This window comes from Palaemon carinicauda, chromosome 4 (genome assembly GCF_036898095.1).
Source record: "Palaemon carinicauda isolate YSFRI2023 chromosome 4, ASM3689809v2, whole genome shotgun sequence".
Lineage (NCBI taxonomy): Eukaryota > Metazoa > Arthropoda > Malacostraca > Decapoda > Palaemonidae > Palaemon > Palaemon carinicauda.
In genome coordinates this window covers 87,329,243-87,343,475 of record NC_090728.1, presented here as the reverse complement: position 1 = coordinate 87,343,475, position 14,233 = coordinate 87,329,243, and the positions used below count along the sequence as shown (strand labels likewise).

The window sequence follows — 14,233 nt, the reverse complement described above, 5'->3', positions numbered from 1 at the left end:
GTCTGACTCTGGACAACTCGGTGGTAGTCAGATGTCTCAATCGTCAGGGCTCGAGATCGCCCCAGATAAATCAGGGTGTTCTTCCGATCTTTCGTTTGGCAGAAAGGAAGAAATGGCACCTGTCTGCAGTTCACCTACAAGGATTCCGCAACGTGGCGGCGGACGCTCTATCGAGGACAAGCTCAATAGAGTCGGAATGGTCTCTAGATGCAAGGTCATTCTCCTTCATCTCTCACCAAGTCCCGGAACTTCAGATCGATCTCTTCGCGACGAGCGACAACAATCAACTTCCTCGATATGTGGCTCCGTACGAGGACCCAAAGGCAGAAGCAGTGGATGCCATGTCACTGGATTGGACAGATGGTCCAGGATATACCTGTTCCCCCCTCCCAACCTTCTGCTGAAAGTCCTCTCCAAACTGAGAACCTTCAAAGAGACAGCGGCCCTAGTGGCTCCCAAGTTCCCCCGGAGCAATTGGTACCCTCTGGTCCTGGAGCTGCAGCCCACGCTGATTCCCCTACCGGGTCCAGTTCTCTCGCAACAAGTACAGAAGTCGACTGTCTTCGCTTCATCATTGAAAGTCAGGGACCTTCATCTCATGATTTTCTCTCCTTAGCCGCAAAGAAAAGGTTTGGGATCTCGAAGAAAAGCTTAGACTTCCTCGAGGAGTACAAGACTGAATCTACCAGACGGCAATACGAATCTTCCTGGAGAAAGTGGGTTTCATTCGTCAAGGCAAAAACTCCTACGGAAATCACCATTGATTTTTGTATGTCCTTCTTTATTCACCTTCATGGATAAGGCTTAGCGGCCAACACGATTTCCACCTGTAAATCGGCCCTAACTAGACCACTCCTATACGCCTTCCAGATTGATCTGTACAGTGATATCTTCAATAAACTGCCAAAGGCATGCGCTAGACTATGCCCAGCACCCCCACCAAAACCTATCTCCTGGTCCCTGGACAAGGTGCTCCATTTTGCTTCTAGCCTGGACAATGATTCGTGCCCTCTGAAAGATTTGATTCAGAAAGTTATCTTCCTTTTTGCTCTCGCCTCGGGAGCCCGAGTCAGTGAAATAGTGGCATTATCAAGAGAAGAGGGCCAGATACAGTTCGCCGACACGGGGGAACTTACCCTCTTCCCTGATCCGACGTTTCTCGCTAAGAATGAACTACCCACCAAGAGATGGGGCCCTTGGAGAATCTGCCCCCTGAAGGAAGATGTCTCTCTATGCCAGTGGAGAGTCTTAAGGTCTATCTTCGAGGAACTTCAGACTTCGGTGGAGGACAACTCTTCAAAGGAGAAACTAAAGGTAGTGACCTGTCACTAAAACAACTAAGAGCGAAAATCACCTACTTTATTCGCAGAGCGGATCCTGACAGTACACCCGCAGGTCATGATCCTAGGAAAGTCGCCTCTTCCCTGAACTTTTCCCAAGGAATGGATTTTGAAAGCCTCCGATCCTTCACAGGCTGGAGGTCACCTAGAGTATTCTTCAAACACTATTCGAAGCAGGTGCACGAAGTAAAGAGATTCGTGGTGGCAGCAGGTAGCGTGATGAAACCGGCTGTTTAGTGCTGCGTAGAACAGTGAGTTTTTTCGGAACTTTGACTCAAACGGGTGCCTGTGTTGACCTTAGTGCGATACATAGTGATTTCAAGGGACACTTAGTGTCACTAATAGACTGTTCTTCATCAAGGTGAAGTGACATAGATTCTTACACGTGTGCCACATGTTCTTGGACATGCAGTGTATAATGATTTTAAAAGACTGGCGTTCCTCAGGGAACTTGTGCTTGAAGGCAAAATATTTCCCTTTCAGATTCTACATCACCGTCTTACTGAAAATCTATGCCTATTATCCAATATTATTATTGTACATAATTTTCCATATTTCCATGCAATTTTCAAATAAAATATTTATTTTATTCACCATATGCATCTAATTTTGCTCCTATCTTTCATATGAAAATAAATTGCTATAATTGTTTTATTGATCCTATTTCCAGGGTTTATTATAGTTATACCTACTACCTAATATACACTCACCTAATGGTATAAAATTTGTTCCTACACAAATATTTACCCTTCTGATCTGTCTTCGAGACCGGCACGATCTCTTCATCCAGGTGAGTCTATCTTCGTCAGGTTACTTTGAGATGTTCCTCTTGTCCAATTAGGACTTCCCTGCCCGGGGGGCGGGAAGCCAGGTCATTGTAATGCCACTGGTAGTGACATTTAACAGAGATGTCACGGTCTCTTCGGTCACCAGACCGCAGGAATGTTAGTCGGAGTAGAAGGCACTTGAAATCGGAAAAAATCCACGATACATTAATTCTCTAGTACACTTCCATCAGGACGACATGGCTTGAGCCCCAAAAACGGATTTTGAGCGAAGCGAAAAATCTATTTTTGGGTGAGATGTTGTAGACTTTAACCTATTTTTTCATTAACAAACAAGAAAATTATTAGAAAACCATATCATTCCGAAAGAACTGTATCCTCTAAACCAGAGCTTAAAGGCTCAATCAATAAAAGAAAGGAGAAGATTGGAGTTTAGTAAAGAATGTGACAATCTTTAAAAGTAAACAATACCGAGAGACAAAAGAATTAAGTACATTTATTACGTTAACTCTATTGCTAAAAGTAACAAATAACAAAATCGAAAGTTAACCAACTGTATCTAGCTTAAAGGTTGACTATACTTGTTCTTCCTTATATTCACTAAGTCTATGCTGTGCATGCTAATACACTGGCTCTGGAATAGGAATTACAATATTTCTTTGGAATACAGTACAGTACTTTAGTTGCATTGGATTCTTTGTTCTAGGCTTACATAGAAAGGTTCTTTGAGACCACACATCACTTCCCCTAAAGTAAGTTTCCCACATCAATACCCATTTTATAAACCAGTACAAGAAATATCTTGATAATCTATTAAACTAAATCGCAAATCTACGAACGAAAAAACAAATGTCAAGGTGGAGAGGCTGGGAGAAATGCATGGTACTTTTAAATGATATATTGTTAACCAATACCCCCATAGAGGGAGTGTCAATGAAGAGGAGGAGAGTTATTTTTTCTTTAAGAAGACAGTAAGCATTAGTTTCAAGAAAGATAGGCATGATAACTACCAGGTAAGTATTGAAATAAAAGATTTTATCAAAATTCTGTTTTCAAGCCCTTGTAAATGTGTGGAAAAGTGAATCAAGAAGGTAGCATAGCTCGGTGATCATGACAGAAGGGATGCCTTAAAACGAAAGGAAAACAACCAACTTTTTTTTTTACAGAAATTGCAGTATGTTTTGGGTCTACCTAGGTAATTAATGAGTATTTGAACCCTGAACACTCAAAAACTCAGGTCTGACTGTACCATGAAATCATTGAATGATGCTTAGCAACAATGCTGGAACTTGGTGGGGTCAAATAAAATAGTTCAAAATGATATGTCTTCCTGGAGGTATTGCAATATTCCCAAGCAATGCTATATCTCTAGATTGTGCATATGTGATTTACTCCTATTTTTGTGTGATATTTCCCTAGGAACCTTGACTCTTAGTAATTTGATGATTTAATTCCTGTCTTGGGGATCAGAAAAAACAAATTTCTATCTGTAGCTCAAAGTTTGGATGGCAAGATTTAGAGCAAGTATATCGTCCCTGTAGTGTATTTTAATTATTGTTTGTAGACACTGTCTTCATGTAACATATGTATGTGTGGTTTTATTATTTATTTTTTTTTTATTGACGATGACCCTTCCTCTCATAAGGCAAGATAATTCCAAATATCTATTGTATATCTTTTACAAGTATGCATACTGAATACCTAAACAGTTTATAACATTGAAGTGTGAAATTGGGATTTAAATATGAGAATGATCAAAGTCATTTTCATAGGATATTAGTGGTATGTATGAAAGACACCCTTTTAATGGGTATTTTGCAAAATATTTAATTCTACAAGGTGATGGTTTCTTTTATTTTTTCAGGTATACCTTCGTCACTTGACTCCATTGTTGACGCTTCCTACATTTACAGCACTGTGGCTCACAATTCTAGATTTTATGGACAAATATCTCAATACCCATCGTTCAGATCACTTGGTAAGTTAAGTTATTGTAAGAGTATTCTTTCCTCTTATATTTCTGATTTTTTATAGTGATAGTTTTTAGTTCTGGAACTGTACTGTACACACTACTAGTTGCCTGAAGTGCAGAATTTACACAAAAAGTTCCTATACCAAGTATTTTTTAGTACTGAGAAGTCCCTGCATTCCTGAGCCCTTGTTAATCTTTTAAGATTATTATTTTTAATATCGGGCACAGAAATATTAAATTGAGTTATTTTCTTGTCCTTTTACATGAGAAGTCATAATAATAGTGATATTTCTCTTCTGTGTAAATATTTAGTATTGGTGATACGCTGTTTTAGAGGTACCATGTAAATTCTTCCCATGAAAATTCCTCCCAGAAAATTTTTTAAATATTAGTTACTTTCATTTATTTATTCATTATATCTAATGAAACTTACTTCTTTCATGTATGTTTAATAATGAATTTGAGATTGAATTGAACATTATTATTAAGGAATTAATATATTGGAAATAGAAACCAGACACTATAAAAAGAACATTTTCAATCTATGAATCAGTTAGAAATATAAAAGCACATAGAACTATACACAAATATTTTAATGCATTTTGATTAGTTAAAATCAGTTCTAATTCCACCTATATCAGATGATAATATAAATAGAAACAAACATGAAATTTTATTCGGCCTTGCATGGTAGAATTCTGTAATGCATGATGGTTCGTAATTTTCTGCTAGATTTATCAAACTTTCATATATAGAGTTGCCCAAAATTTTAGTTCGGACAAGAGCCTTCTCTTTTTGGGTAAGAGCCTCTTCTTTTTGGGGTGAAGAGCCATATGCCACACATTTGGATGGATACTTGTTAGCAAAACTCTTATAGCACTATGATTGTTCGACCTTGGTATGTCATTTGGAGTACATTCTTTACTTACTTTGATGGCTGCTTTTCTGGTCCCATACAGCAGGGGAACCCCACTCTCTACAGGACCTCCACTGTCGTTTTACCTGGTTTGTTCACAGTATTTATCTTTTCAATTCACATATTGTTCATTTACTGTTAAATCGTCACTGTCAAAAGACTCATGAAATAAGAAAGTCTTCAATTTCCTCTTGAAAGCCTTAATGTCTTCAATCATTCGAATGTTTTGTGGGAGCTTATTATATAGTCTCGGGGCCGCATATTTAAAGGCTCTGTAGCCCAATTTGGACATAAATCTAGGTTCCAACAGTTTGAAGCCATCTGTAACTATTCTCGTGTCGACACGATTTGTTGGCTGCGCAATATGTAGCAATTCTCTTAAGTATTTTGGACAACCGGTTCTGATAACTTGGTGGGTTATTGTACATATTTTAAATTCAATTCTCGCTTTAATCGGCAGCCAGTGTAAATCAATTAGTATAGGGGTGATCCTTTCTCTAGGTGGGACACCTTTTATCAGTCTTGCTCCTCTGTTTATTATGTTTTGTAATTTGTTGAGTTGGACTTTTGGTAAGTTGTAGTAGATAGAGTTGCAGCAGTCAATCCTGGTAATAACACAGTTTATCACAAGTTTCTTAACAAAATTTTTGTCCGGGTACTTTTTTATAAACGCAATATTTCTCAGATGATAACCAGCACTTTTTATTACATTATTTATTTGGGCATTTAGAGACAGGTTATAGTCAAGAAATACACCTAGATCTCGAACTTTACTAGATATCGGCACCGAGTCATTATTTATGTTCATTTGAATATCACCTAAGTTTCTCACACTGTTTCTCTTGCCCACCACCATGAATTCAGTTTTGTTCTCTTTTAATTTTAGTTGTTTAAATGTCATCCATTCTCTAATACTATCAAGGATCCAGTTTAGAGTTTCAGTATTGTCATGCATATCATTTATGGAGAAGTAAAATTGTGTGTCATCTGCAAATAGTTTAAACTTTACGCCATGCCTTTGTAGCATTTTCGATAGACCAATAGTATAGATGCAGAATAAGGTTGGGCCAAGTACACTCCCCAGGGGTACCCCTCTGTTTAAGGGTTCATATGATGAATAAGAGTTTCCAGTTTGTACACAGTATTTTCTACCAACCAAGTAGTCTTTTAAACTATAAAGTAAAAGTTAGAAGAGGTTGGACAGCAAGATGGAAGGAAGTAAAGTGGGAACAGAGAATGATGACGGATGTAAAGCAAGTACAGCTAGGGGCCAACATATTCACTTATCTCAGCCAGAAGTATTTGGTGTTCTTAGAGATTCGGGCTTTCTTCTGACCCTTTTCATTAAACAGCGTGGGGGGGGGGGCTAAAGGAGTAAAGTATCAAGTCATTCACCCTCTGCCACTAATGGTAAAGCTGGAATTCCAAAGTGGAAATTTGTAATATCTGACAGGCTCACTCTACTGCCAGTCATGATCTTGACGGCATGCAGCCCGCTGACTTGTATTAAGGAGGTTACAGCCAGCAAAAATATTCTGTTGTTAGTTATATCTTAGAGGGAGACTTTTCATGATCTTGAAATGTCAAATGAGGCTTTTGAAGACGCTTACCATGTTCCAACTAGGAGGTTTACGGTCTCCGACATGCTTCAACAGGTCCAAGAGGTTTTTGTTGTTCACTACATCCAGACTTCTATTTAGCTTGACTTGAGCAAAGCAGATCTGTAACTGTTGAGAGAAAAGAAGGACAGGCAATGATCATGCCTCAAGAAAAGAATAATATCTGTGATCGTGTAGTGTGGCGATAGTTGAAATAGCTGCCTCCAAAAAGGGTCTCACTGAGGGAACTGATAATAATCTCCTAACGAAATTTTAAGAGATACTAGCCCTGTCATAGAACTATGGATTGGATTGGACTTATGAATTTGGGCTATACAGCTGTCGCTAGGGCCTGTAAGGCCATTCAGTGCTTAAATGCATCTAGAGCACACTATCCCATTTCTCTTCCTCTTGTTTTGTTAAAGTTTTTTATAGTTTATATAGTAGATATTTATTATGATGTTACTCTTCTTCAGATATTTTATTTTTCCTTGTTTCCTTTCCTCATTTTGCTATTTTCCCAGTTGGAGCCCCTGGGCTTATAGCATTCTGCTTTTCCAACTAGGGTTGTAGCTATGCAAGTAACAGTAACAACAATAACAATTAGGTATTCGAAAGCTTGATCTTCAACGCCAATGAACCGTAGATCATTTAGTAGCAGTTCATGCACAACTGTATCAAAAGCAGCACTGAGATCGAGCAATATTAAAATACCACATTTATTTTCATCCATCATTTCTAGCATATGTACAACAGAGCAGATGGCTGTCTCCATAGAGTATAGTTTTCTGTAAGCAGATTGGTTATCAGGCAAAGCTTCTATTACTTCTAAGTGGCTGACTAGTTGTTCAAGAATTACATATTCAAGCACTTTTGAGACAAAGGATAGATTTAAAATAAGTCTATATGAGCTTAATTCCTGGTAGTCCAGTGTATTTTTCAGAACTGGTGTGACTATAGCCATTTTCTCAGATTTAGGAAACTTACATTCATCAATGCTTGCATTTGCTATTCTTATTATTATTTCGGCTCAACTAGAAAAGTCTCTCTCTCCAATTACTTCAGGTATTGTCATAGGATCGATCGCGCAGTTTGTTTTCTTTGCTCTCTTGATAATTCTGGTGAAGTCATCTTGTGTTATGTTGTTAAATTGTATTAATTTTGTCTGTGTCTGGTGTATCATTAATCTGATGTTGAGTATTTACAAATGATCTGGTTATGTTTTCAATTTTGTTTTTAAAGAATACTAGAAAATTATTTGCTAGTTCCTGGTCATTGTATCCATCAGGTAGCTTCTTTTCTTTAACATTTCCCATTATACCATTCAGGAGACGATATAACTTATTTATGTCTGTTGCTGCTTCGAGGATCTTTCTCTTATAGTATTCACTTTTTTCCTTCTTAGTAGGGAGTTATATTAACATGCAGCAGTTTTGTATTCTACCCAAGTACTTTCAGTTTTTAACCTATTCCACTTTCTTTGTCTTTTTTTCCCTCTTTTTTACCAAAGTCTCTTCATCAAACCAAGGAGATTGGTCTTTTACGGTTATAGTCTTTTCCATCGGTGGGCACATGGTATCATATTCACTTTTACTCACTTTATTGTAAGTGGTCATAAGACAGTTAGCACACTTAGCTCCTAACAGACGGTCATCATGATCACAGGGAATGTTGATAGCATCATTTATTTTCTTTGTAACTTCTTCAATAAATACGGTAGGAGAAAAATTTGATTTATGTCTAAAGTTTATTTTCTTTACTAATGCATGTTTCTGTAGAGGTAGACTAAACGTAATAAGTTTGTGTACCGGGGAGATAGTACATTTCTCTTCGACTTTTATATCAGATACAATATTATTCATGTCATCACTTATAATTAAGTCTAGCGTATGACCAGGTAAAGTAGTTGTGAAGTCGACATTATTCACTTGTCAATATGATTCTAGTAACTCACTAAATGCCAAAGCGTCAGGATTTGATGCGTCATCCATCCAAAAATTGAAGTCTCCACAGATAACTAATTTATTCTTTTTTTTTTTCTTCATTTCCGTTCCCCTCTTCCACACTGAACACCAATATAAGTCTGTTCAAAATAAGAATTAAAATCTGTCTGTATATCTACATCATTGGAAAGAAGTTTAAAACCATCCACAACATCGTGGATGGGTAAGAGTGCCAAAGAACTAAAGCAGTTAACTTTCAATGAAAATGAAGGGTAAGTATTATATTGAACCTTCTCATATATTTCATAAATCTTACACCAGCAGGCCTGACCTAAATGAAATAAACATCCGGATATATCAGCGCTTACAAACACTGATGTGAAGGCATTGTATAAGAATAATTCAAAATATATGATACATTGCATTGTTTGACTATTTGGACATAAATCAAAGATACCCAAAAAAAGGTCTTCTGTAGAATTTGCAGTCATAATGCAAGATAACTCCAAATACCTATTGTATAGCTTTTACAGTATGCATAGTGACTACCTAAACAGATAATAATAAAAATAATAATAAAGTGTGAAATTGGGAATTGAATGAGAATGATCAAACACACTTATTGGGTAACATTGCAGAAATTTGAGGGAAACGCCTTCCTTTAACAACGAAATGGACCATGAATAGCTTGGTCCAGAGATTTGGAAAAGTTTTAAATGTTCCATCACAAGACCATGTGTTATTTGCAGATAGATCATCCAATCCTGCTTCGGTTGCAAATGATAAAGTATGGTCCAGTCTTCTATACTACTGTTATACACTAAGAAAAGTTATCCATGGGGAAGATAATTTTAAGAATCTGGAATTTTATATGTTGTACAAGATGTCGGAAAAGCAGAAATTCCTAAAGTAGTTTGTCTCCAATTCTGAATATTACAGAAAAGAGAGTATATTTTTTGTAGCAGTGATTTTCCATTTTCATATAATGGCTGGATGTCTAATGCAATTACATCTCTGGTCAATGATCCACATCCACCATAAAGTGCTGTGAAGCAGCTTAAGTATTCTTACCCAAACTATACCGCAATGTAGGCTCATTACAATTACAAGGCGTGTGAATATGAGCCTTCAGCTTTGATAAAATAGTTCGCATCAACAATATGTTTTCATTTTTGCTGGATTATCTCTGTGCTTTGGGTATACATAGTTTTCCTTGTCACACAATATCTTCTTTCTTTTTCCACTTGTAATACACCTTCAGTAAATATACTAAACAAGAAGTGGCTGTATATTAGTTATTTTATGAAGATCTCACCAAGGAAAACCATAAAGATGACTACTTTTTACATACATACATATACCAAAGGCACTTCCCCCAAGTTTGGGGGGTAGCCGACAACAACAAGAAACAAAACAAAAAGGGGACCTCTACTCTCTACGTTCCTCCAGCCTAACCAGGGACTCGGCCGAGTTCAGCTGGTACTGCTTTTTAAATTAAATAAAGGGATTTTGACGAAGGAAAAATCTATTTCTGGGGAGAGACCTGTGTCGCCCGGTGAAAAGGTCCTTCTTGTCAGTTTTCTGATATAAATAACTTCCAAATATACCAGAGAAAGTTAAAGCATGGAATGCAGAGGTTACTACCCTCGCGCGAACACCCTTAGGGCGTCGTGTATAAAGATAGGGCATGTGAAAACCACTATTCACAGGTCGTCTTCCATTTAGAGAATTCCTTCGCCAATAAGGGATGAGCCGCTACAGCGGCACTAACCAAACCAACCTGAACCACTCCACCGACGCCCGACCCTAGCGCTATCTGTACATCCTTCTGTATGAATAATGGCTTGGAAAGGAAAGGGACAGGGAAAAAGAGGGAAGGGTTTCACCGGGCGACACAGGTCTCTCCTCAGAAATAGATTTTTCCTTCATCAAAATCCCTTTTCTGGGTCGACCTGTGTCACCCAGTGAAAATATACCAGAGAATGCCTTCCAAGCCCATAAGTATCAAAAAAGGTAAATTAAAAATGCCATGTACAAGTGGAGGTTACTATATTAAATAAAGAAATGTAATACAACAATCACAATTCCCAAAAACCTTAGGTATAAAAATAGTAAAATTGCTATGAATGGGACAAAGCAAAGTAATACAGCATAATCAAATAAAGAAATGTAATACAGCAATCACAATTCTCAAAAGCCTTAGGTATAAAAATAGTAATAATGCTATGAATGGAACAAAGCAAAGTAATACAGCATAATCATAATCTGAATCATAAAATAAAATGGCAAACGGTATGAATACCTGAGGACAAGGTTATATACATTTCAAAAGGTAAGCAACCAACATTAAAAAGGCAACATTGACATAACGAGAGATATGGGGCTAAATCTAATCCACCGAGGTGAGAGGCATCGTGGTGAGAGTGGCAGGTAGGAGGGAGAAGGAAGAGAGTTGGACGAAAAAGGAAGAAAGGTAAGAGATTACTCTGGGGAGATGACACTCCCAGCTGCAATAGTAGGAAATTTTAGGGCCTGTAAGTTCTTTAAATAGTGGCGTTTAAAAACCATAGGAGATTTCCAACCTGTATACTTTTTAAGTTCATCAAAATCCATATTTTGGAAATAATTGATGGAGGTTGCTACTGCTCGGATATCATGTGCATGTGGAAAGGATTCCGGGTTAGCCTGCTTGATGAAGTAAAGTATTTGCTGTCTAATACCTTGGGTGGAGATAGTACCTCCTTGTTCCCTGACAAACAAGGGACCAGATGAGTGTGTAGCAGTTCTAGCTAAAAAGGCCCGAAGAGTCACAACTGGACACAGAGAAGCATCAAGTGGAAAAGGGATAATCTTCCAAGGAGACCATCTATTTTGAGGGTCCTCATTTTTAGCTAGGAAAGCTCTATCTGGGGATAGTAGTACTTCTCCTGATGGAAGGAAATCTAGGTTTTCAGGATTACGGGAGAGAGCTGCTAATTCTGAAATACTGACACCTGAGGCCATGGCTGTAAGAAACAGGGTCTTCCTAAGAAGCGAAATGTAGGAGTAGGATTCGTTATCGGTGTCTGATACTAGTTTTAAGACATCGTTTAAAAACCATGAGACCTTTTGTGGACAAACAGAAGGTCTAAGCCTACCACAGGCTTTTGGAATGGATGAAAAATATGAATCCGCCAGGTTAATATGGAAGCCCACTTGAAAAATCTTTTTCAGGGCTGATTTAATTGTAGTGATAGTACTAGTGGCTAGGCCCTTGTCAAACAGGGACCTAAAAAAAGAGATGGCCAAGTTAGGGGTCATTCGGGTATCGTTTGAATTCTTTAGAAATTCTGCTAGTTTCTTAACAGCTGAGTCATATTGCCTAAGCGTTGAGTCCCTTTTGTCTGATTCTATAAAGAGGACATTGTCCGGGTCGATATTTGCATCCTTGTGGGCTGCAAATTTCATGAAATCCATAAAGTTAGAGTTTGTGCTATTCTTGAGGAATCTGACACAGTCTGAGTTTGGACAACTTGTGTCAACTTGGGGTGTGGAATCCGGAAGGGGCGAAGCTTCAGCTCTAGAAGGAGCGGAAACCAGTTGCTCTTCGTCCAGTTGGGAGTCACCAAAGCTACTGCTCCTTTGAATGAGCGGAGTTTGGGTAATACTTTCATTAGAAGATTCACCAGAGGGAATAGGTAGATCTTCTTCCAACAGTTCCAGTCAGTCCAGGGTTAATGCGTCTGTGGCATAAGCCTGAGGGTCCAGGTTGGGGGCTACATAGCAAGGAAGTTTGCGATTGAGGTGCGTCACAAACGAGTCTACTTGAAGACCCGGAACTAGTCTGGATATCCACTGGAAGGAATTCATGTCCAGAGACCATTCCGATTCCAGTGGTTTCGTCCTGGATAAGGCGTCCGCTATAACGTTCTGGACTCCTGCCAGGTGTGTGGCTGACAGGAACCAGTTCCTTTCCTTTGCCAAGGTGAAAATCATTACCAGGATCTGATTCAGGTTGGGAGATTTTGATCCGCCTCTGTTTATGCAGTGAACCACCGCTGAGCTGTCTGAGACTATCCTGACATGAGATGTCTTTGGATGGGATAACCGTTTTAGGGTTAGAAAAACTGCCATGGCTTCCAACACGTTTATGTGGAATTGCTTCATAGTGGGGGACCATGATCCCTGAAACATCTGTTGTTGGGAGTAGCCCCCCCAGCCACTGAGAGACACGTCTGTGAATCGTCACTTGAGGGGGGGGAAACTGCAGAGGAACTGATTTGGATAGATTCTCTGGTTTCGACCATGGCCGGAGTCTCTTTATTAATATTGAGGGGATCGTTGAGATTCTGTCCCTTAGCCAAAATTGTTACTCTCTTCTTCCAAACTCGGTTGATGTCTTTGAGTTTGGCTTTTAGTAAGACGTCTGTTACTGAGGCGAATTGTAGTAAGTCGAGAACTCTTTCTAAGGCTCGTCTTGACACCTGTTTGTTCTTGATGAACCGTTTTGTTTTTGATGCTATCTCTTTGACCTTTTTGGGAGGAAGAGATAGTTTGTTATCTGTGAGGTCCCAGTGAATACCTAGCCAATCGAATTGACTTGCGGGTTGTAGATGTGATTTCTTTAAGTTGACCTGAAAGCCCAACTTGCGTAGGAACTGAACCACTTTGGCTGTAGCAGAGTGGCATTCCTGAACTGTTTGTGCCCAAATGAGCCAGTCGTCCAGGTAAGCTATCAACATAATTCCCTGGCTCCGGAGCTGTTCTAATACTGCCTCCCCCAACTTCGTGAATATCCTGGGGGCAATGTTGAGGCCGAATGGCATCACTTTGAACGCGTAGGACTTCTTGCCTAGGCGGAAGCCTAGATAGGGAGAGAAGTTCCTTGCCACTGGGACGTGATAATAGGCGTCGGTAAGATCGATAGAGGTGGTGACGGCCCCACGGGGAAGTAAGGTCCGTACCTGAGAGACAGTCAGCATACGGAACCTGTCGCAGAGAATGTAGGAATTCAGTTTGGACAGGTCCAGAACTACTCTTAAGGTGGTCTAATTCTTTTTCGGAACCGTGAACAGGCGTCCTTGAAATTTCAATTTCCGTATTCTCTTTATGGCCTTCTTCTTTAGGAGATCTTTCGTGTACTCTTCCATAAGGGGAGTGGGCTTCTGAAAGAAGGTTACTGTTGGAGGTGGAGAACCTTGTGACCACTTCCAGCCCAGACCTTTGGAGACTATACTGTGGGCCCAAGGACTGAAGGTCCATTGGTCTCGAAACCGGTATAGTCTCCCTCCTACCTGGTCCGTCTCACTGATTGGGATTAAATTTCGCTCCTCTACCTCCTCGTGAACCTCTGGCTCTAAGTCCGCCTCGTTGACGGAACTGACCTCTAGCCCTGTTGCTACCGGGCTGCCTAGGGTATCCTCGAAAGGATCCTGAGGCTTCAAAAGCTCGATTGAATGCTGGGGAGGTCATCCATGTAGCCATGGGAGCAGGTTGGGTACCTTGAGGAGCTGGCACAAACACGATCTGCTGGGGAGGGGTGGACTTGGAGGTACAGTAGACGGGGTCGAAGTCTGTGGGACCGGAGATTGGCGATGTTGGCCACGACCAGGTTTGTACGGAGAATAGAATCTCTGCTTCTTCTTGGTGAATTGCTGTCTCATAACAGGTTCAAACTTACGTTTGCTAGAGAGGCCCCAC

At 39.5% G+C, this 14,233-nt stretch overlaps 1 protein-coding gene across 1 annotated transcript in view; it reads left to right on the top strand.

Annotated features, from left to right (window-relative positions):
• Positions 1-14,233, top strand: part of garz (Sec7 domain-containing protein garz) — a 329,166-nt gene that overhangs the window by 145,055 nt on the left and 169,878 nt on the right. The window contains exon 10 of the mRNA XM_068371820.1: positions 3,990-4,103. Within this exon, the coding sequence (XP_068227921.1) occupies positions 3,990-4,103 (114 nt within the window). The remainder of the gene's footprint in view (positions 1-3,989; positions 4,104-14,233) is intronic.